Source organism: Quercus robur, chromosome 7, assembly GCF_932294415.1.
Source record: "Quercus robur chromosome 7, dhQueRobu3.1, whole genome shotgun sequence".
NCBI lineage: Eukaryota > Viridiplantae > Streptophyta > Magnoliopsida > Fagales > Fagaceae > Quercus > Quercus robur.
The window spans coordinates 4,322,116-4,345,362 of record NC_065540.1 but is presented as its reverse complement, the minus strand read 5'-3'; the positions used below and the strand labels follow the sequence as shown (position 1 = coordinate 4,345,362).

Genomic DNA, 23,247 nt, shown 5'->3' with positions numbered 1-23,247 from the left:
AAGTTTTTGTAAGATCTTCCATAACGAGATTTTACCGAAAAGGAACCAAAAAAAGGGAATAAAGGAGGTTTAGAAGTCAATAAAGAAAGGAAAAAACAGATAGGGATGGAGAAGAGGGGAAAAAGAAGGAACTGATTCCCAGTAACCCAAGGAAAAATTACCCACAGGCCTCTCGGTGCACTTGTCACTGAGAGGAACAGAAACCCACCTTTGAAAGGAGGGACAAAAGTCTACAGTCGCTGGAAAAGATGAAAAGAACACCTGTCCTAAGCGAGAGAGAAACCTTAGACTCTGTTCAATTGACAAGTAAATTAATTTCCCAATTTGTTTTTTCGATTGTGTCATAACAGTTATACACGGCAATTACACGCATTCGTACTTTTCCATTACTTTATTTAGAGTTTCCAGGCAGTAACTCAAAAATTAAAAAATAAAATAAAATAATACAAAAAGACAAAGAACATAAAAAGATATTTTTCTCAATGGTGTCCTACAATTTTTTACAAATAAAAAATAAAAAATCACTAACTAATTACACATTTGAATAAGTGGTGGATTTATCGCTATCAAAAAAAAAAAAAGTGGTGGATTTATCAATACCGTCCGAGGACAAATGGGGCCCATCTCTAACATCAAATCAGTACGGGATATGAACGCCTATAAGTAAAACACGTGTACTACAACATTTACAAATCCCAGCTGCCAAGGCTATATCCCTCTCTCTCTCTCTCTCTGAAACTAAATCTGAAACTGAAACAGTGAAACCAACCAAACAACAACCTCAAAATTTGCTCCCAACAAAAACAAATCACACTTACCTCTTTCTCTTCGGTTTTTATTGTTGTCTGTGTATGGCAGTTAGCTTATTAACCCAAGAGGTATCCGATTTATGTCTAGGAAAGCCAGCACTTAGGTGTCTCTCTGTCTCCGCCAACATTGGCGACGCCCTCTCCGCCTTGAAAAGGCTTCGCGAGGCTTATCTCAGCGTTTGGACCAGTAATCACGACCACGATCCCGACGCGTCGTTTAGCTCTACCTCTAAGTCCGATGATTGTGTTTGCATAGGCAAGATTTGTATTAAATAAACTTTCATTACTACTTTTATTTTATATTATAACTAATATTCATAAAATTTTATTATATTATATATTTTAATTAGCCATCTCTAAGAGGGAGTATAAATATATTCTACTTTTATACTTCAAAAATTAATTATAACTTTTAATGTTTTTTTTTCAAGCTTTATTTTTTATTAAGTTATTTAAAATGTGTTTGGAAATCATTTAATTTTACCTCTATCTATATATATATATATATATATATATATATTAGTCAATTGTGCTAGTTTTATAAATTTAATATTTATATTTGTGTGGCGGGTAAAAAGTAGTTGCTGACAGTTATTAATGTGTTACTTCCTACTTACACAATGGATTTTAGGGATCCAGATCCTCTCCATTTCAATATAAAATGGAGGATGTCCGGTTAAGGGCCGAGATTGATTTAAAATCAATTTATGGCCCAAAATCAGCCACGTCATTTAAAATACACTTAACAGAACAATAAGCCTTAATTAGCGTTAGTTTTCAACGTTTCTTCAGTGTCTATGGGTTCTCCCTTTCTCTGTCTCTCTCATCAAAGATCCATGGCTCCTTCAACTTTTACCCACACGACCACTGAACCGACATCACTACAACGATGATGCTCCGACAACCTCTCCACCCCAGTCGTGAATCAATGGTTTTTCGGCCATGGCTGGGCTTTGTTGAAAGTGAGATGAGTGAAAGAGCCCAGAGTCAAAAGAAGAAAACCCAGCCATGGCCGACTTCTCCTTGCACGCACATCACCACCATTGACATATCTTATGACCGGAATCACCTCGAATATCTAGTAAGGAAGTTTAGATATCAGCTTACATCACTACAACGGTGATGCTCCAACAAGCTCTTCACCCCAGTCGTGAATCAATGGGTTTTTTTTTTCTTTTTTCTTTTTTTTTTCTGGTATGTTTTCTTTTCCAAGTTCATCCCCTTTCTTTAATTGAATTTTCCCCCCTTCCTTGCTGTATATCTTTGGTAACTATAGAGTGAAGACTGTAATTGGTATATGGGTCTCTCTCATCTCAATTTGTCTCTATTTTGTCTTATTTTAATTTTCTTTTTGTTTGCCGAGACCTTTTAGGACTTATTTTGTTTCAGTTTTGATCCTACTAGACTTTCTTATTGACGGTGAAAAGCTTGACCAGTTGGTCTATGTTTGCCGCTTCTTTTTCTGCGTGTTCTGTAATGGTTTATTTTGGTTAATACATATCATTTGATCATTTAAAAGGGAAAAAAACAGAGACCATGTTGAAAGATTAATATGGATTTTTTCCAACATCAGACTATATTGAAAGATTAAATATTCAAGTCTTACCACTACCATGATTAATATGGATTTCAGCAATATGATAAGCACCAGATGATTGAAGAGCAGCAATGTGCCGGGTTGAGTGGTGAACTTTGTCACCTTCTGATTTTAGTTTGAAGTTTGAACAAATTGAAACAGGATTATGCTTCATTGCTTAATAATAATTTTGAACATTGAAGTTTGTGACAGTGTATCAGGGGTTAAGTTACATAAGCTATGAAATAAAATCAATGACATTATCTGTTTGATTAAATATCAAATTTTTTGCTAACAAACTCATTCAAATTTTACACTGGTACAAAGGAAATTTTGAATTCAAAAATCTTCATTGAAAGTCTACCTGGGCAGTGATCCAAAAATGAACAAAAGTTTATTAAAATGAACATTTTGATCACAAGACCATGAAGCCATGATAACAAGAGTTCTATTGAAACCATAACAACATGATTGTTGACAATACATGATTCTCATAGAAAATTGGGCAAGAAAAAAGAAGAAAGTCTTGCATCCTTGAAGATCTATTTTTTGAGAAGATTTTGCAGATTCGGACAATTTCTGATGGCTTGACTCCCCAACAATTATACCAAAATGATGTCCTACAGAAAGGAGAAAATAAGAAAGAAGGCTTGTTAGATACAAAAAATATCAATATGCCTCACAGCATAAGTAGGTCTCAGCACTGAACAGTTTTCAAGTCCTAGCAATGTTCTTTAACAATTTTCAAGCCTTCTTTCACTCAGGTATAAGGAGGCCTTTAAAAATGGACAATCCTAATCTTAAGATCACAGCTAGCTGACTCAAAACCCCGTCTCCAACAGGGATTGGCAACTCATCATCAAAGTGGCTGGGTGCAAGCAAAGGAAATTCAAATGGAGTGGTTTTGCATATGAAGCAAAGGACTTCAGGGTAGATTTAATCTTCAGTGGGGAGCGAGTAGTGTTTCAGCATCTTACCTAGTAGCAGTTCAGGATGCAATCGTGGAGGCTTCAATAAAAGCTAGACTTTGGTTTCAGACAAATTTTGCAACAAGATGGATTCGATCAATGCCAAGATAAGTCTTTAATAATATATCAATTCTTGTAAACACAAAACCAAACTGCTATAAGAGATTTTAAGATTACCTCATTTAAGCCTTTTTTATTTGACAAGTGATACATTCTTTTTTTTTTTTTTTTTAGAGGAAATCTATATACAAGCAGCATAAATAATGACAAGCTAAAAATAAAAATTCATATTATTAACAAAGTCCATGTAAACAAATAGGAATTGGTTATCCTAGTAACACTACTTTCTATGCCTTCCAAAGAGAACTTTCCAAATGAAGTTTATTATCCATTGAACCCCACGAACGACCAAAACTCTTTAACAATCAATCAATGAATTAAAAAGTGATAACCATGAAAGCTCATTTCAAATTGCAATTATAATCCTGATGTCTACCAAACTTACATTAAGCATTCAAATCAGTCGTGTTTTCCCCAAGATAGGTTGAATAGATTTTATATTTTGAAACTTCAAAGTTTAAAAAAAATTTATATACAGTTTATTCAACATATTATTATTATTACTATATATAAATATATAACTTAAATGAAAAAAAAGATTTTATGATTTTTTCAATCAATTGATATCAGAACTTACTCTTAGTTAATGCCAAAGCCTAGAGACCCACAAACCCCAAATTTCAAATTCAAGCAAAATCATCAAGCTTTACACTCAACAAGAAAACACAGTCATCAAACTAATCAAAACTGAAATAAAATGAGATCCGAGGGTAAAAAGAGAGAGAAACAGAGATGAGAGAAGCTCATATACACCTACTACAATTACCACAGATCTATAGCAAGGAAAGGAAAAAAAATTCAATCAAAGTAAGGGATAATCTTTAGTGTTATAAATGAAACATAAGGATGCTCTTTGACAAAGAAAACAAGAAAAGAAAGAACAAAACCATATATCAAATAATAAATTTTGAACTACTCATATTTTTTTTTTTTTTTTTTTTGGGGTGGGGTTTAGAAAGCTGATATCAACCTTCCTTACTAGATATTCGAGGTGATTCCGGTCATAAGATCTGTCAATGGCGGTGATGTGCGTGCAAGGAGAAGTCGGCCATGGCTGGGTTTTCTTCTTTTGAATTTGGGCTCTTTCACTCATCTCACTCTCAACAAAGCCCAGCCATGGAAGAAAAACCATTGATTCACGACTGGGGTGGAGAGGTTGTCGGAGCATCATCGTTGTAGTAATGTCGATTCAGTGGTCGTGTGGGTAAAAGTTGAAGGAGCCATGGATCTCTGATGAGAGAGACAGAGAAAGGGAGGACCCATAGAGACAGAAGAAACGTTGAAAACTAACGTTAATTAAGGCTCATTGTTTTCTTAAGTGTATTTTAAATGGCGTGGCTGATTTTAGGCCATAGATTGATTTTAAATCAATCTCAGCCCTTAACTGGACACTCTCCATTTCATATTGAAATGGAGAGGATTCGGATCCGGATTTTAGAGATGGGATACAAGATCACCTTCTAAGTACCCATGCTTCAGTAATTAATGGAGATTAGATGAATTGATCAAATAAAAAGTACATATTGAATTAAGAAAAACCTTAAAAATGGCTAAGTGTTTGTCCTCGGGTTTGGTTCAATCCGAGGATGTTGTTACAGTGATGGTTTCTCTTTCTTTTTCTTTTTCAAAAAAAATAAATCCCCTTGATCTAGTTGCTTCTTGGCTTTATATAATCAGCCAAAATGCATATGGGCTTTATATTTGGAGCGTTAAGATTACATTTCCTTGATACTTGTCCCATCCAAGCCTTACTGGTGAGTTTTACACCAAAGTATGAGCTATGAGGGTACTATTCACGGTCATTTTCCCATTAATGCGGCTAGCTAAGTGGTTGCAGTACATTTAATGCAGATGGGATGGCTGCTTTATCCTTCCTTCCTCTTCTCTTTTGTGTTCAGTGCCAAGTTACACTTTTCCTCCCTCAGGTTGCACCATGCTCCCTTCATTCTTGATTCTCGGCCTTCTGAGGTTAGGTAGGAGTTCTCGGCGCTCTTATCTCCTACAATTTCTCAATCTCTTAATTAGTTCAAATAAGTTCTTTCTAAGGATACTTTGTGAAGTTCATCTCCTCGTAAATGCCCTTGCCTACTTCATTAACTGCTTTGGATCCTCGTCCCCCCACAATTTATATTTAATGAATTAATTAAAGAAAGTAATTATGATATCATTATGGTTTGACCTCGGTCGAACTTCGGTCCGACCTTAAAAAGTTTGGACCTCTCCCCTTACCAATTTTGTGAACAGTCCAAGTTTAAAAACCATGCAAACAATAAGAGAAGGACTAAGAACAAGAAAAAGAGAACTCCAATCACAATATATATATATATACACACACACACACGCTAGACTCATCACACATGCTTTGTGCGTACAATTAGGCTCAAGGTAAAACCAAAAATCGATCAAAATAGACTCAACATTACAAAACATTACAAAGGAATCAAATACATAACTCAATAGAAATTAAGACTGGGCTTGTAGTCAACAATCTCTGTCTCTCTCTTGCCAAGCTCTCTGTCAACAACAAACACCTTTAAACACATACCTCAATAAAAATTCTTTTCTCCATATAAATTAGATATAATGTACTTTTAAATATTGAAATTTAGCAAATTTCAAAGGCTGCTGAGTTTGATTCTGTCATGAAACAGGTGGATTTGTTAAATTAGAATGAATCTATGAAGCAGGAAGGTTGGAGACGTGATATGCTTGATAGTGGCTAAAGGGAGCTGAGATAGCAGTGGGTAGATGCAATTTTAACGTGTTCAAATGAAGGCAATTTTGTATCGTAAGAAGTTGAAACCCAATGGGATATTTAAATTTATTGATTGAGATAAGAATTGTGATAAGTAAAAATATTTGAGATTTGAACAAAAGAAAGATGACATACATTAGCGTGGATGGATGGGGATTTGTCATAACTGTATTGAATTTGGATAACAAAATTTTTGGAATGTTTTAAAGAATTAATAAAAAAAACATAAAAATTTCATGATAAGAATGAGTAGTTTTTACGTGAGGTAGAGAGTTTTTTTGGGGAAAAAGTAATTTTATATATATTTTTTGGATAAACATAATGGAAGTATTTGAATTCAAATAGATAACAGATACAGATAGGAATTAAACATTTAAATACAAATGAGCGGTGAGGTGAGAATAAGTTTTTTTTTTTTTGGGGAAGAAGTAATTTTTTTTTTTTTTTTGATAAAAATAATTGAAGTATTTGAATTCAAATAGATAACAAATACAGATAGGAATCAAACATTTTAATACAAATGGGTGGAGAGAAAAACTGTTTTTTTTTTCCTTTGGGTACATACATGATTGAAGTTTTTTTTTAAATTTTTTTTATAAAACATAATTGAAATATTTGAATTCAAATAGTCAACAAATATAGATACGAATCAGATATTTGATTTTTTTTTTCTTTTATACATGAGATAATATTACTCTTTAACTTTTTTTGCTTTTTTATAGGAAATAAAATTAAACTAAAGAGTATGTTATTTCAGAATTTGTATGGATATTATGATACGCCAAAAGTTGAAGACGAACAGGTAATCCTCTCATTAGTAGTGTGTGTATATATATATATATATATATGGGTGTTACAAAAATCCGGATGGACCAAAAAGTGGTGCACACGTTTCTCTACAACAAAATCTGACAAGTTTAGCAACACCTTAACAACAAAATCCATGCATTGTACAAAAATGTTGCATGACTAGTTTGCTACATTGCAACAATATTCACCAATTACTCTTCTCTTGACGTTGAATGATTTCTTGGTAAAGTTGGCTAATGCATTGTTGCTGCTTTGGATCCAAGTCTGTAGTATCCATCATGGTTATTTCCAATTCTTTTGTCATTCGTTTTAATTGAAGCTTCTCTCTCTTAATACAAATCAACTCTTAAATCTCCATTTTCTTGATCTCCACAAGTTCTTGAAGCTTCATTTTCTTAATCTCTAGGAGTTCTTGAGTTTGAGAAAATTCCCACTAAAGAGCCTTTTTTTTTTCTCATTAGATTTTCTGTCCTTATTTTCTGCCATGTCATTCAATATCCCTTCAAGATTCAAAATCAAACTATCATTACTTTTTAGTTTATTGGATCGTTCCTTTTCAGCCTTCCTATCGGGTGGTCTCTCCAAGACTACAAAGGAAGCATAGGAGACTTCTTCCCCTAGATGTATCGATTGCAAAGTAGAAGTAAAAGATGTTGCGGGTTGATATTCTTATTGTTTGAGGCTTATGAGGCTTCGCAATAAATTCCAACCATTTTGGTTGATGCCTCGAGATATTCCAACAATGAGGAATGTGGTATTTTGGAACTTTAGATATGCTTCCCTTGCCTTATTAATCTGAAAAATTGACAAATAAGAATTGGATTAATGAATAGATAGTATCGGTGCATTAATGCATTGACACTACTTTGAGCAACAATTGTTTTACCTTGTTTTGCTCATTCACACCACTTGGATTAGTCATCTCAATTGAAGCTAAGAACCCAACAAACTTATTAGTATGGAGTTGAATTGTTGACCAACTATTCATTAGAGAGTTTGCATTGGGAGTGGATGCAAATGTCTTTTCTCTTTATTGAAGTACTCCACAACCCTATTCCAATATGTTGTGTATTTGTTCATTCCCTTGCACTGCATCTAATGAAACATTGAGCCATGCCGACACAATGAGACAGTCTTCTACCGTGAAATTACCACCGGTTGTGTCTTCATAGTAATGGATTCCATTTGAACTTTAGGTGGAAACTGTAGGGTATGGACTTCATCTTGTGGAGAGTCCATCATAAGTTCATTATTCATGTTCGACCCTTCTTCTAAGAAGGCTGTGTGAAGTTCCAATCCCCCCTGCATTTGTGAATCCATTCCTTAATAACAATAACATAATAAGCAGCAATATGATGAGAAGTTAGGCAAATCAACTTTACATATAGATCACAAGATTACCAACAAGTAAGGCAAATCAACTTGTTTATATGAAACCACCCACAAATGACGATTTTGTTATTAAGAATAAGGAAGCTCTGCCTAGTCTTTTAGCTTTATCCTATGCAAAACTTGGGCACAAATTAGAATGAAATAATTACAATTACTGTCCAAATCATATTTCATGCAAATCATACATAGATTACATGATCCAAACAATGATCATACTAAGTTTATTGATTCATACTAATAAAGCAACTAAATTTCAGAATGGCCACCAACCTACTGCTACTCTCCTTTTTCTGCGTTTGTAACAGACCGTGAACAAAATATTTAACACTAAGCACAGAAACAGGCAGAGTTATACTAAATTATTGATTCCCTACCTTAAAAACAAAAACGGACATATAAAAGGTAAAACTGCAAATACTGCAAATGTGAGCAAACAATGAAGAAGAAAACTGGATTGCTCTCCTCGATTGCTATGGATAACTACTAATAAGCAATAATAAAAGAGAAATAAAAGACTGAACTATATTATCAACAATCAACAGACAAAGATTGAATCCAAAAACCAGAGAGTGAAAATCCACATTATATTGAACCCCAAAAAGTCATATTACCTTGTTTATTTTGGATGGAAAACTATAAACCACCAAGATTTCTTAGCTGGTTTCAAAAAGTAAAAAGAAGTAATCTAGCAAAATTGGGCACTTTCATGATTCAGACTAGCAATATTGTTTAGTAGGTTGTTTACAAAGAACAGAAAGTACAAAGCTTATGACTATGCTCATCCTGCATTTCAATGAATTGAAAAGTGACTTAACTAAAAACTCAAAAATACTATAGAGCTTTGCAGTTGAAGCTCTACTTCCTACATGGCACTATTTTTCCTTCCTTTTCCTTTTGTTTACATTTACTTCTATTCCCCATTTATCAGTCATCAAACAGAGCATAGAGTATGAAATCTATTCATGTTGCACAGAAGTACCAAGTATAAAACACACAAAAGTCATCCATGCCAATTCACACCTACAAGAAAGTGAGTTGTAGTATTCTATTTTATAGTATTCAATTTTATCCTAGGATCTTCCTCATTGACTGTTCTTTATTTAGGTCCGGATCTGAGCAGAGAAGAATGAATATATAAAAAAGAAAAAAAGAAAGTGAAATAGAATCTACTGAAACAGATACTCTAATCAGATGTGAAAATGGGTAAAGAAAAATGATAACTTTGAGCAGAAAATCACATCCTTGCTACTTGAAGATTAATGAAAAATAAGTCATAATAATTGAAGCTGACACCTTTGCTGAGCACACCCACACCCATAGACAAACAATCCCACAAGCCGCTGACCACTCGCCAGTATATGGTAGACATACCCACACTCAACTGGGCATCATACCCATCATCAAGCATTGGGGAAAAATTGATCAAAGCACAAAGAAAGAGAGAGAAAGACATCATACCTGAGTCCGTGAGTTTCAATCTATGCTGTGCAAAAACCTCCTTCCCTGCACCGGTGATTTCGACCATCTTCTCCTTGCTGAAAATGGCACCAACTCAAGAGTGCCAATGTTTCCAGTGAGTAAAGGGAGAGAGATAGAGAGAAAGGCAGAGCGAGAGAAAAATTAACGCTCTATCATTTTTTATTGTCTAGAGAAGAACAATGCAATGCCATTTGTAGCAAGGACACCTTACAATGTTAATTTAAAGAGACTGATGCAAGTGCTCTAAGCACCATATCTCAATCGTAAGAACATCTAATCTAGCCATATTAATTTAAACAATGCCTAGGAATTTACCTGGCAATCCCTCATCTGGGGATTCATTGAGCATTCTATACAGCCTAAAGATTACTAGAGTCTACAAAGCTTTGAACTGCAGCCCCACCCCCCATCCCCACTAAATGGTAATCAGAACAGAATTATTGAAGAAAATCCTTTTTTCTTTAAACCAGACAAATAGTTTTAAACATATCTTCAAATGAATTGGACATATTTTGAGCAAGATATGTAATAGATGTTTCGCTCATCTGATAATATAACTCAATAGATGAAAGACTTTGGACATATTTTATCACATAAAATTCTACAAAAGACCAGCCTGACCAGGTATACCTTTGTTAATCTTTGGACTAATTTGCACATCCATCTCAAAACTATCATTGTTCCTTGGCAGCTGAACCTGTTCGAGCTTTTCCAGAACCTCGCAATAACTAATCTAAATACCGAAGTTGTATTAAATAGAGACATTTAGAGAGTTGATAGGATGCTCATAAAAAAAAAAGAAGATACTGTTAATGTGTGTCAAATACTATATATTTATTCATTTACACCTGTATCCAGTGAGTCCTTAACCTACCATCCTAATCTCGACCTTATTCTTTCAAAGATATTTAGTTTTAATTATTTATTTGTAAGTAAAAGAAATTTTATTGCAAATGAAAGGAATTACAGCAAGTTCACAATGATGAGCATAAAGCACCTTGAAGAAGTACAGGCAAATCAAATAGAAGATCTAAGAAAAAATTGAAAAAAAAAAAAAAAAATGGAAGCACAATTAGTAAAAACCCCAAGCTTGAGATCATTCAAACAAAGTGTGAAGTAGCAAGGACTTCAATTTCTCAATAGATCTCATGCCATCCCAAAAAATATCGTTGTTGTGCTCTTTCCAAACTAACCACAACACGCACGCCGGCACCAAGTTCCATACATTCAAAGATTACTTTATCATAATACAAAAATAATATATGAACAACTACATGGTTCATGACACCACATTGAATGAAGGGGGCAAATATAGACCCATTCAACCAATGCACTTAGATAATCTCAAGAAAATGCCCTTTTTTCCCCAAAATACTGACTCAAGAAATTGCCCCCATCATATGAGTTTCCAATTATGAAATATCTAATGGAGCTAAACTATTATCTTTTCATCTTCATACACGCCTTATATAATACACAAAATTGTATGAAGCATCCAACAATAATTTTTGTTTACCAAATTCTCTAAGGGAAACTTAATTTTGTCACTAGGACCAAAGTTCTAATGGTGAGTGGTGATGTGAACCACATTGCATGAGCTAAGCCATAGGCAATAAATAGGTGGTCTAGGCATTCCTCTTCTGTATCACATAATGGGCAAGAAACGTCAATGGTGAGATTCCTAAATGCTAACTCCCTTCTCACTAAAAAACCATCATTTAAAAACATAGGAAAAATAATGGCTTTAAAAGGGAGTTAAATTTTCACTGGGAGTTAAATAGGCTTTAAATAGGCTCTTTTGATTGTAAAGAGACTTGACTGAGCATGGGGCCAAGTCAGTTTCCATGTACTTCCAAATCAGTTATAATATTGTATTCCAATGGCCACATGCCTCAAAACTACTTTGAGAATTTAGTTTGTGCTTTAGAGAATGGTCTATCAAATGCAAACAGAGGAGCCTAAAAGATAGAAATTTCATCTTTAAGCACCAAAATGAACTTAAGGGATGAAGAAATTTTATCAGCGAGTACAATTGCGATCCCAACAATGATGAAGTTGTGGCCTGTCCATCCTCATTAATTCAAATATTCATAATTAACACAAAAATAACAAGTAAATAAAAACATGTGATTTTATATTTTGTTTCTAAAAATAACTTCTCAACCAATCATATATAAATAATATTCTTAAAACACTTCTTGTGATGTCTAGTATTGGGGTTCCAAACCCCCTCCCCAATTTACATAGGAAAAAATAAAAAAAGGTAAAATATTACGATCAAGAAACATGTTCTCATACATATTAAAGCAAATTAAATAAACTAAATAAATGAATATGACTCCTAACCTAATTAAACACTCCTTATTGGTTTTGCTACCTAAGAAGTCTAATGAACAGACTCTGTAATCCCAATTCTTCTCAACTGCAAATACCTTCCCTTGGCAGCCCATTCCAAATTTGCGGCTTTTAGAGCCTCTAAAATTACTGCTTAGCTGTTTGAATAGTCTTATGACAACCATATGCCAAACTCTTTTCAAGTGCAAATCATTTAGTATGCCAAACTCTTTTCAAGTGCAAATCATTTAGTATTAAACAAAACCAAAATCTCAAAAAAATTTGTCAACAAAACTAACCAAAGATTGTCATTTTGATTAACAGTCAACTCATTATCTTAATATGTGATCCAAAAATTTTATTTAATTTATAGAACATTAAGAGCAAGGTGCACTTTCAAAGATGCATTTCCAAAAGTATTTAAATGAATTACCTACCTTTTTAACTGTAGAGAGTACCTCTTGATGACCTTGACATAGGATCTAGTCCTTTAATGACGGCTCCACATTCCTAAGAAAAAAAGTCCAAAATAAAGATTTGAAACAATTAATTTGTATAAAAATTATTTAAATCTCTAAATCATAAGTGATAGCAAATAAAAAAATTTTAGTACATGCCATAGCAGAGAAGTCTACTCTTTAACTCCCATCGTAGCTCTTGAAGCTAAATCTAGGCATAAAAAAAAAAAAAAAAAGGTATTTTTTAAGCAATTGAATGAAAGGGGAAATTGGTTTAAGATATTTTCAAAGAAAATAAGGGAGTTCAATACCACTGAACTATTATGAAACAGTTGCAATTTAACTCATCTACCTTGTACCATCCTCCCATCCAAGAATATTCACCAAAACATTGATCACTAAAGTAGGAGATCCACAAAATAACATTTCCATGGTCTTACATTTGAGGAATACTTTGACATAACATAAACTTATTTTAATTAAAAAAATTGAAACAACTACACAGTTCATGACATCACATTGAATGATGGGGGGGCAAATACAGACCCATTCAACCAATTCACTTAGATAACCTCAAGAAACTGCCCTCTTTTCCCCAAAATACTGACTCAAAAAATTGCTCCCAACATATGAGTTTCCAATTATGAAATATCTAATGGAGCAAAACCGTTATTTTTTCATCTTCATACACACCACATATAATACATAGAACCATATGAAGCATCCAACAATAATTTTATTTACCAAATTCTTTATAGGTTTTACACCATCATATAGACATATCATGAAAAGAGAGATCTATACCTCCAATAAATAATCATGTTAGGTGCAATACTTCCAAGAAAACTGCTGAAAAGAACGCCAGATGGTTTAAATGCAATGTCCACTTCCCATGTGTTTGCTGCATCCCTACAAATAGAAGAAAGCTAAGCACTATGACTTGGGACAGTAATGCACTACTTTGTTTCTATGTATTAAAATATCCCAAAGAGTGTTGGCAAAGATGACAGTGAAGTGATAGCACTGGTCTTGTGATTGACACACTCTTCCCAGCCAAGAAGAAACTTAAGGTTGACTTTGACTTTGGCTCTAGGACCTAAGTTCTAATGGTGAGTGGTGATGTGAACCACGTCATAGGCAATAAATAGGTGGTGTAGGCATTCCTTTTCTGTAGCAGATAAACTGCAAGAAACATCAATGATGAGATTGCTAATTGCTAACTCCCTTCTCACTAGAAAACCATCATTTAATAGTTTCCATAGGAAAGATAATGGCTTTGAAAGGGAGATAAATCTTTCACAGGGCAGCCACATCTGAGAACTATATCTCTAAATTATGCTCCTTCCATCTAAGTATTCATTATGGAGAAGCCAATAGGTTCTCTTGATAGTAAAGAGACTTGACTGATCATGGGGTCAAATTAGTTTCCATGTACTTCCGAATTAGTTATAATGTTGTATTTCAATGGCAACATGACTCAGAACTGATTTGAGAATTTAGTTTGAGCTTTAGAGAATGGTCAATCAGATTCAAACGCAGGAACCTAAAAGATAAAAAGATCATTTTTAAAAAAGAAATTGAACTTAAGGGATGAAGAAATTTTATCAGCAAGTACAGTTGCAATCCCAACAATGATGAAAACACGTGATTTTTTTATTATTTTTCTAAAAATAACTCCTCAACTAATCATATACAAATAATATGCAAAACTCTTTTCAAGTGCAAATCATTTAGTATTAAACAAAACCAAAATCTCAAAAACACCTGTTTGTTTTTTGTCAACAAAACTAGCCAAAGATGGTCATTTTGATTAACAGTCAACTCATTATCTTAATATGTGATCCAAAAGTTTTATTTAATTTTTAGAACATTAAGAGCAAGGTGCCCTTTCAAAGATGCTTTCCAAAAGTATTTAAATGAATTACCTAGCTTTTTAACTGTAGAGAGTACCTCTTGATGACCTTGACATAGGATCTAGTACTTTAATGACCGCTCCACATTCCTAGACAAAAAGACCCAAATAAAGATTTGAAACAATTAATTTGTATAAAAACTATTTAAATCTCTAAATCATAAGTGATAGCAAATAAAAAAAAATTTAGTACATGCCATAGCAGAGGTGTCTACTCTTTACCTCCCATTGTAGCTCTTGAAGCTGAATCTAGGCATAAAAAAAAAAAAAGTCTTTTTTAAGCAATTGAATGAAAGGGGAAATTGGTTTAAGATATTTTCAAAGAAAACAAGGGAGTTCAATACCACTGAACGACTATGAAACGGTTGCAATTTAATTCATCTACCTTGTACCATCCTCCCATCCAAGAATATTCACCAAAACATTGATCACTAAAGTAGGAGATCCACAAAATAACATTTCCATGGTCTTACCTCAGAGGTTTTGAATTCCTGCAAACACTTCAAACCAAAAAAGTAAAAAGAAATAACAAAGATAAACCTTTCGACCAACAGGACCTTTCAACATTTTACCACACTAACCATCATATGATTCAGCTTGGCTGGATAGATCTAAACAATTTTCATCTCTGAGAGTTGAACTTGAAACACCTAAATTTGTTTTACAGTAAATTTTATATCTTAATAATAAGCAGAAAGAAAATATACAAATTGATTCCCAATTAGGGAAAAAAGGATAGGATTGCATAGCGCATAGAAACTTCTCAAATGTTGCATATTCTTATGTTTTCCATCCAAATCTAGAAGTTCTCAATAGTTAAACCGCATTAAAGAAAAAAAAGAGAAGTAAATGGAAAAACGCAGTAACCATATGAGCAATGCAATCAATAAAAAAAAGTTACTTTAGTTAGAACAGTAAGATTTGGCTGCAACAAAATTCAGGTTTGAATGCATAATTCCTTTGTATTTTTTTTTCTTCGTTTGGCAATGTAGAAAATTAGTGTGTGAAAATGGTCAAGGTCCTCAAGTAAAATCAAAGATTATTCTTTTTTTTTTTTTTTTAAAAGAACAAATGAATTTACAAACAGCAAACGCTAGTATCTAAAAGTTGTAACACCTAACAACAAAAACAGAGTGAGCAGGAAACTAAATAAAAGCTGCAACTAAACTTACAAAGAATCAAACTAAAACCCTCAATTATGGCAAACTCAACCGAGGCTTTAATGTCTTATTGCCTCCTCAGACTTGACATTGCTGCAGAATACATCATCATTTCTTTCAAGCCAAACATAATAAATCACTACAGACCTAGCAGTTTTTCTTACGGTGACTTTTAAAACTTTTGGCCTTCAACTTATTTTTACCCCCAAAGAATTACTTGGTACCAACTATATGCCTAGGATTATATTAGACACTGTGACTTAACTTGCTGCTACAGCATCTTTGAGAAAAGAGGAACTCAAGGATTCTGAGTCCATAGTTTAATGCAAAGTTGATTTTTATTTCTCCCGGTAATATGTTCGATGCATTCTTGTTCCACTATCACTTACCTCTCAGTAAAATAATGAAAAATCTAAGTAATATTATTCAGCAAATCAATAAAAGTAAAGGAACATCTATGACAATTAATAACATTAAAGTTTAAAAGAAAAATATTACAATAAATGAAAATCAAATTGCAAGGTGGAAACGGATCTTGGACCTACCAATTACTTCAACAGCAACAGCAACTGCATTAAAATAAATTAAATTAAATACTTGAGAAACAGTCCTATGAATTATAAAGGCAACCAAAGATGTGAATCCAATAATGCAACTAAAGCAGGCATACCTTGGCATCGTGGTTGCTTTCAGGTGGAAGCATAATTCTTTGAAGTTTGATCAAGATGTTCTTGCCTTCTTTGATGGTGGAAACAGATTGAAGTCAGAATTATTGTTGTCAAAGGCATGGGCCACTGAAGAGGAACCCTGATCAAACCCATCACTAAATCCCACTTGTGGTATTCACTGGAAGCACTGGCAAAGAATGGAGAATGGTGGTGTCTTCAGGAACCGAAGGAGCCAATGTTCTCCTACATCTGAGTCATTATATCCAATGCTTGCATTTGAAGATGAATCCAGATCATCTTCAGGATCCGAAGGAGACCAATGTTCTACTTCTGAGTCACTGCTTAAATCTGTCTTATACATACTATAATCTGTTGAGTGAGATGACAAAGAATGGTCATCAGGGACCGAGGAAGACCCACAACCATCTCTACAAGCAGTTGAGTCATGATATCCAGTTAAACCTGAGTGACCCAATTGTAAGTTGGTGTCTATTTGAAGCCCCACATCATCCAACCCATAAGTAAATCCCAAACCTGGGTGACCCATGGGTAAGTCGAGCCCATTTGTGGTGTCCATTTGAAGCCCCACATCAGATGGAAAAGAAGGGTGATCAATGTCATCAGGAACCGATGAAGACCCACAACAGATGCAGTCTACATGGACTCCCAACCATGTAAATTTGGTGTCATCAGAAGAAGAGGACGTGCCCCGATACTGGATTTCAACTGTAATCGTAACGTGATTCTGTTCAGATGGATTTGATTCATTCCATCCCCCAAGATATACAGGACGTAATACGAGATGCTCAGAAACTCCTGATATAAAGGGTAGCGATGCTTCATGTTCTTCTGAAAAACCATTGGTGGAAACAACGAAACAATTTGCCCATGTAGCTTCGACCTCCACCGATCGAAAAGCAAAACAGACAATTAATTTTTTAAATTCACGGCCAACCACGAATGATACAGAATTTTCAACACTCTGATGGTTCAATTTGAACCACTTCGGAATCTCAATTCTTGGTAGTACAAGTTCATAATAACGATCGTAATCAAAAAACGAGGTATCCATGAATCTTTCTAGAAACTGCTTGCATTTAGCAAAAACAAGAAATTGAAATTTAGAGATTCTTGTAATATATATATCACTTAAACTTAAATATATAGAGAGAAGGGGAGAGAGCGCACCTGATTAAATAGTCTGCATGATGGTAGATCCAAGTCCAAGGACATGCAGTCTGATGCGACCACTCCTCTTATAGACTCTGGAAGCCTTGGAATCTCACGTAGGATCTTGCAATTACGCATGGTAAGTTCCCGTAATGTAGTAAATCTAATAATGCTTTCCGGGATTGTAACAATATTAGAGCCATCTATTGTTAGATCTTGTAATGAGGGGAAGGAATCGGGCTTCATCAAAATATGTGATTCAATTATATGTCTGTCACAACCATAGACTTCCAGATCATATAAGTTCGTAAACTTACATCCCGAAATGCTAACAAAAAAATCCCCGGCCTTTTTTAAATGACCTACGCTTAAGTAAAAAAGCCCACTACTTAGATACTTCAATGACAAAGGCCATTCACTAATATTACTATACTGAAGATTTAACCTGTCACATTTCATTTCTGGGTGAATATTCGGAAACTTTTCAAGCCTTACGCAGCGAGATAGACAAAAAAATTGTAAAGATTTCAACCTAAGGGTGCTGGGAAGAATCTGAAGATTTTTGCAATCCCTAATCGTACACCTCTTAAGCTCCTCAAGAGATCCAAAAGCCTCATGAACCTCAATTAAATTTTTACAACCAATAATGTTCAAAGTCTCTAAGTTTGGAGCACCCAAGTCAGGTAATTTTTCAAGACGTACGCAGCCATATAGACTGATATATTTAAGAGATTCCAACCTAAAGCTGCTAGGAAGAATTTGAAGTTTTTTGCATTTTCTGAGACTCCAACTTTTGAGCTTATCAAGAGATCCAATGGCCTCATGAACCTCAATTAAATTTTTACAACCACTAATGTCCAACATCTTTAACTTTGGGGCACCCAAGTCAGGTAATTTTTCAAGACTTACGCAGCCATGTAGCTTGATTTCTTTAAGAGATTTCAACCTAAAGCTGCTAGGAGGAATTTGAAGTTTTTTGCAGTCTCTAAGACTCAAACTTTTGAGTTTATCAAGAGATCCGATGGCCTCATGAACCTCAATTAAATTTTTACAACCACTAATGTTCAAAGTCTCTAAGTTTGGAGCACCCAAGTCAAGTAATTTTTCAAGACTTACGCAGCCATTTAGATAAATATGTTTAAGAGATTTCAACCTAAGGGTGCTGGGAAGAATTTGAAGTTTTTTGCAATCCCCCAATATCCACTGCCTAAGCTTATCAAGAGATCCAATGGCCTCATGAACCTCAATTAAATTTTCACAATTTTTCATGAACAAATTCTCTAAGTTTGGAGCACCCAAGTCAGGTAATTTTTCAAGACTTACGCAGCCATATAGATAAATACCTTCAAGAGATTTCAACCTAAAGCTGCTAGGAAGAATTTGAAGTTTTTTGCAATCGCAGAGATGCCACCTTTTGAGCTTATCAAGAGATCCAATGGCCTCATGAACCTCAATTAAATTTTCACAATTATCCATGTTCAAATTCTCTAAGTTTGGAGCACCCAAGTCAGGTAATTTTTCAAGACTTACGCAGCCATCTAGATTAATATATTCAAGAGATTTCAACCTAAAGCTGCTAGGAAGAATTTGAAGTTTTTTGCATTTCTTGAGATTCCACCTTTTGAGCTTATCAAGAGATCCAATGGCCTCATGAACCTCAATTAAATTTTCACAATTATCCATGTTCAAATTCTCTAAGTTTGGAGCACCCAAGTCAGGTAATTTTTCAAGACTTACACAGCCATCTAGATTAATATCTTCAAGAGATTTCAACCTAAAGCTGCTAGGAAGAATTTGAAGTTTTTTGCATTTTATGAGACTCCAACTTTTGAGCTTATCAAGAGATCCAATGGCCTCATAAACCTCAATTAAATTTTCACAACCATTAATGTTCAATCTCTCTAAGTTTGGGGCGCACAAGTCAGGTAATTTTCTAATGGATATACACCTTTTCAAATTGATACTTTTCAAATTATTGTACTGGCCCCCCTACAAGGAAAAAAAAAAACCCCAAAAATTGTTCATCAAAAAAATTTTAGAAATAACATCCAAAGAAATCAAAATTCATTAATACTAATACTCATACCTGCATGAATAGCTTGCCCAATCTAATGCAACTACGCGGCATCTCGAGTACAACAAGTTGTTGAGGACGATAATTGGATGGCAAAGGAAAAGGATATTCGTGCCATTCAAGTAACTTTAACCCATTGGGAAGATATATAAGTTCTTCAGAAATAATTACATTACGAACCATAAGAAATTTGAGATTTTTCATCTTTTTGAAAGCTTCATCATGTAATTTCACTGTTATTCGATTAGGCGAATGCCACATTATACCTCGAATTTTGTCTGACCCCTGATTGGATAAAGAATTAAGTGAAACATATAACACAATAGAATTTGCCAAATCTATAATAATCATGAAATTTTAAGCAAAAATGATATTGTTAAATTTATATTTGCTATAATATTAAGAACAAAAAATTATCACTTCTACCTGATGAAAAAAGAAGTTAAAATCTAAAGAAAAAGAAGCTATACCTTACTTCCAGTTAGTACTTCACATGCATCATCATAATACCATAACCTGCTACGTGTTTCGAGGATTTTTGGTGATTCTTGCCGAACAATTTCCCTACCCATTTGTTGTACCAAGTCATGCATCCCCAATATGCCATCATGACCAATGGTTACGAGACATTTATTAACAAGGTTTGGAATACCATTTCCTGGATATAAATCACAAGCATGTAATATATTTACAACATCATACTTGTTCCTTCCCTTGAAGAAACATGCAATATCAAGAAAAATATCCTTTTCCGTAGCTTCCAATCCAGCATAACTTACTTCAAGTATATTATGAATATCTTCTTTAGGAATTTTTCCATATTGCTGTACTGCACTTTCCCATTGAGATCTTGGTTTTCCACACAAATCAGAACCTATTATTGTTAGAGCTAATGGTAGGCCATTGGCATATTGTATGACTTGGTTTGCAAGTATAGAATAATCTTCCTCAAGTTCATTTCCTCTGAATGCATGTTGATTAAAAAGTTCAAGAGCTTCACAGTTGTCCAATTCCGTCATCTTGTAAGTTGTACAAACTTTTCCAAGATTATCGAGCAAGTGTTTGTCTCTTGTTGTTATAAGGACTCTACTTCCTGAAGCAAACCGATCATAATTTCCAAACAAATTTTCTATTTGTTTTGACTTATCCACGTCATCAAGAATAACAAAAATTCTTTTACGAAGAAGCATTTCCACTATCATATTGGTTCCATGGGCTACACTCAACACCTTCAAATCTTTGCCCCTTAAGATATTAAAAAGGAGTTTCTCTTGTAGTTGGATCATGCCATTATTTGTTTCAGAACTTTCTCTAACATTTTCTAGAAAGCAACTTCCATCAAAATGCTTAAAAATTCTGTTATAAACAGCTTTTGCAATAGTTGTCTTACCTATTCCCCCAAGACCATGAATCCCTACCATTCTAAATCCGTCTACCTTAATATTTAAAAGTGATTCTATCTCCTTGGCACGAGAATTTACTCCAACTGGGTATTTAGCAACAAATAACTGTATGCCATTTAATTTGGTATACAATATTTCTTCAATAATTTGTTGGATGAATTTGAATTCAGGGTTGCTGCCAATCACAAAGTATATGAGACATTAAATGAGTTGGACTAGTTGAAAATATGAATATGAAAATAAAAGAATCAAGATGTCTAGTTTTGTGCATTACATCCTACACTTTGACATATTATCAATTGAATTAAAACTTTGACATATTATCAATTGAATTAAAGGACATAATTCAAGTATTTGAGAAGTATCATTTATTTTATTTTTTATTCTTTTGAGTATAAGATTTTGGCTTTCCATACTTCAAGAAATTTTGGATTTAAAAAAAATGGTGGGAGAAACTATAACATTATCAAGTCTTTGAAAGGTATATTTTGTTTCTTTGCCAAACTGAAATGACATTCTATACTTTATTCACAACTTTGATTTTGATTCATTCTATTTTTTTTCACTAGTAAGAAATTGTTTTAGGCTTTTGGCAAATAGTTGCATGGAAACTTCACCTTAGGTGAGATAAAAGCCTATTGACAGCCCATTTATAACACATTAAACGAAATGATTAAGAAAATTAGAGAAATTTTTTTTAAAAGGATTATGCGGATAAGCCTTGATTCAAACAACACTCCTCTTATCACAAGTGTGGGTAAAAGGTGAGGTCATGGGATTAAAACTCATTAGACGTGTTTGCAACTTACTAATAGGGGAAGAAAAACTCAAAAATATGTTAGACAAACTCTTTAATTAGTATGATTAAATTTTTGGCAAAAAACATATTTTAGTCCCTACATTTTCAGGCGATTCCCATTTTAGTCCCTAAATTTTATTTTTACCGCTTTTAGTCCCTATTTTGAAAAACGCTTTCCGTTTTGGTCCCTGCCGTTACTCATTTAACAGAATTATCCTATGTGGTAAACGGTCCAACAATAAATGCTGACGTGTTCATTAAAATAATATTAAAAAAATTATTTACATTTTCAAAAATGCCACATCAACAATTTAATTTTTTTTTAAAAGTCATGTCAAATAAAAATAATATAAAAATTTATAACCTAATTATTTTTTTAAAAAAGAAAAGAAATTAGTTAAATTAATTTTTTTCTTTTTTTTGGAAGAACATGAAGAACTCAGAACTATGTGTTCTTCATTTTCTTTGTGTTCTTCCCCCAAAAAATTGACTCATATTCTTAGCAAATTAACCCTTATTTTCTTCCCTTTTCTTTGTCTTCCTTTTCTTTTCTTTTTTCTTTTTTTTTTCATGTATTTCCTTGGCATCCAAACCCAAAAAATTTTCACACACTCAAAAGAAAACCTTCAAACCGGTTCCCCTCCCTTCTAAATCTCAAACCTTCCTCTCTCTTCCAAAACTCTCACAACTCTTTCAACCTCCATGGCCGGCCTCCTCTACTCATCGCCAGTACCGCCACCACCACAACCAGCGGTGGTTCTCTTCTTTTCTTTCTCTAAAACGACCTACTCTCTCTATCACGATTCACTCAAACTCAGACCCAAATGTCTCAAACTCTCTCTAACTCACAGATCATTGTCTCTCTATCCCAAATCGGTAAGTCTCTCTCTTTCATCTCTCTATCTCTCAGCTCAGTGGTGTAGATCGTGGTGGAGATGTGCATTCCGATGGTGGGTTTGGGGATTGTGAGTTTTGTTGATCTGGGTTTGTGGTGTCTGTTGATTTTTGGGGTTTGTGGTGTATGTTGTATTCCGATGTTGATTTCTGGGTTTGTGGATAAGGATGATGATTGCATGGATCGAGTTGAGTTTGAAGTGAAAACCCAGTTCTCTCTCTCTAAACCCATGGACGAAAACCCAAACTTTCTCTCTCTAAATTGATGGCCGAAACTAGTGGTGGCTTTCTCTCAAAACCCATAGGCTAACTAAATCGGCAGCTTCAGATCTGGGGTTAAAGGTGTGTGGGTTGTTGAATTTAAGGTTGTGTGGTTGTTTGTGGTTTGGTTGTGCATGGAGGCTGAAAATCTGGGTTTGAGTTTTGTGTTTTTGTGTTTGGTTTCAAAGCATAAGAAAATCTTGTT

General features: G+C 34.1%; 1 protein-coding gene across 49 annotated transcripts in view; it reads right to left on the bottom strand.

Annotated features, from left to right (window-relative positions):
* Positions 1 to 23,247, bottom strand: part of LOC126691830 (disease resistance protein RUN1-like) — a 58,689-nt gene that overhangs the window by 34,051 nt on the left and 1,391 nt on the right. For 37 of the 49 annotated variants that reach the window (XM_050387039.1, XM_050387032.1, XM_050387037.1 and 34 more), the window contains exons 2-5: positions 20,156 to 21,263; positions 19,698 to 19,970; positions 19,475 to 19,600; positions 18,916 to 19,267 (exon numbers count right to left, since the gene is read on the bottom strand). In XM_050387039.1, the coding sequence (XP_050242996.1) occupies positions 18,916 to 19,267; positions 19,475 to 19,600; positions 19,698 to 19,970; positions 20,156 to 21,263 (1,859 nt within the window). Of the gene's footprint in view, positions 1 to 16,318; positions 16,343 to 16,443; positions 16,661 to 18,350; positions 18,440 to 18,764; positions 18,854 to 18,915; positions 19,268 to 19,474; positions 19,601 to 19,697; positions 19,971 to 20,155; positions 21,264 to 23,247 lie in introns of those variants that run through there. The other 12 variants (XM_050387020.1, XM_050387065.1, XM_050387063.1 and 9 more) reach the window with 8 other exon arrangements.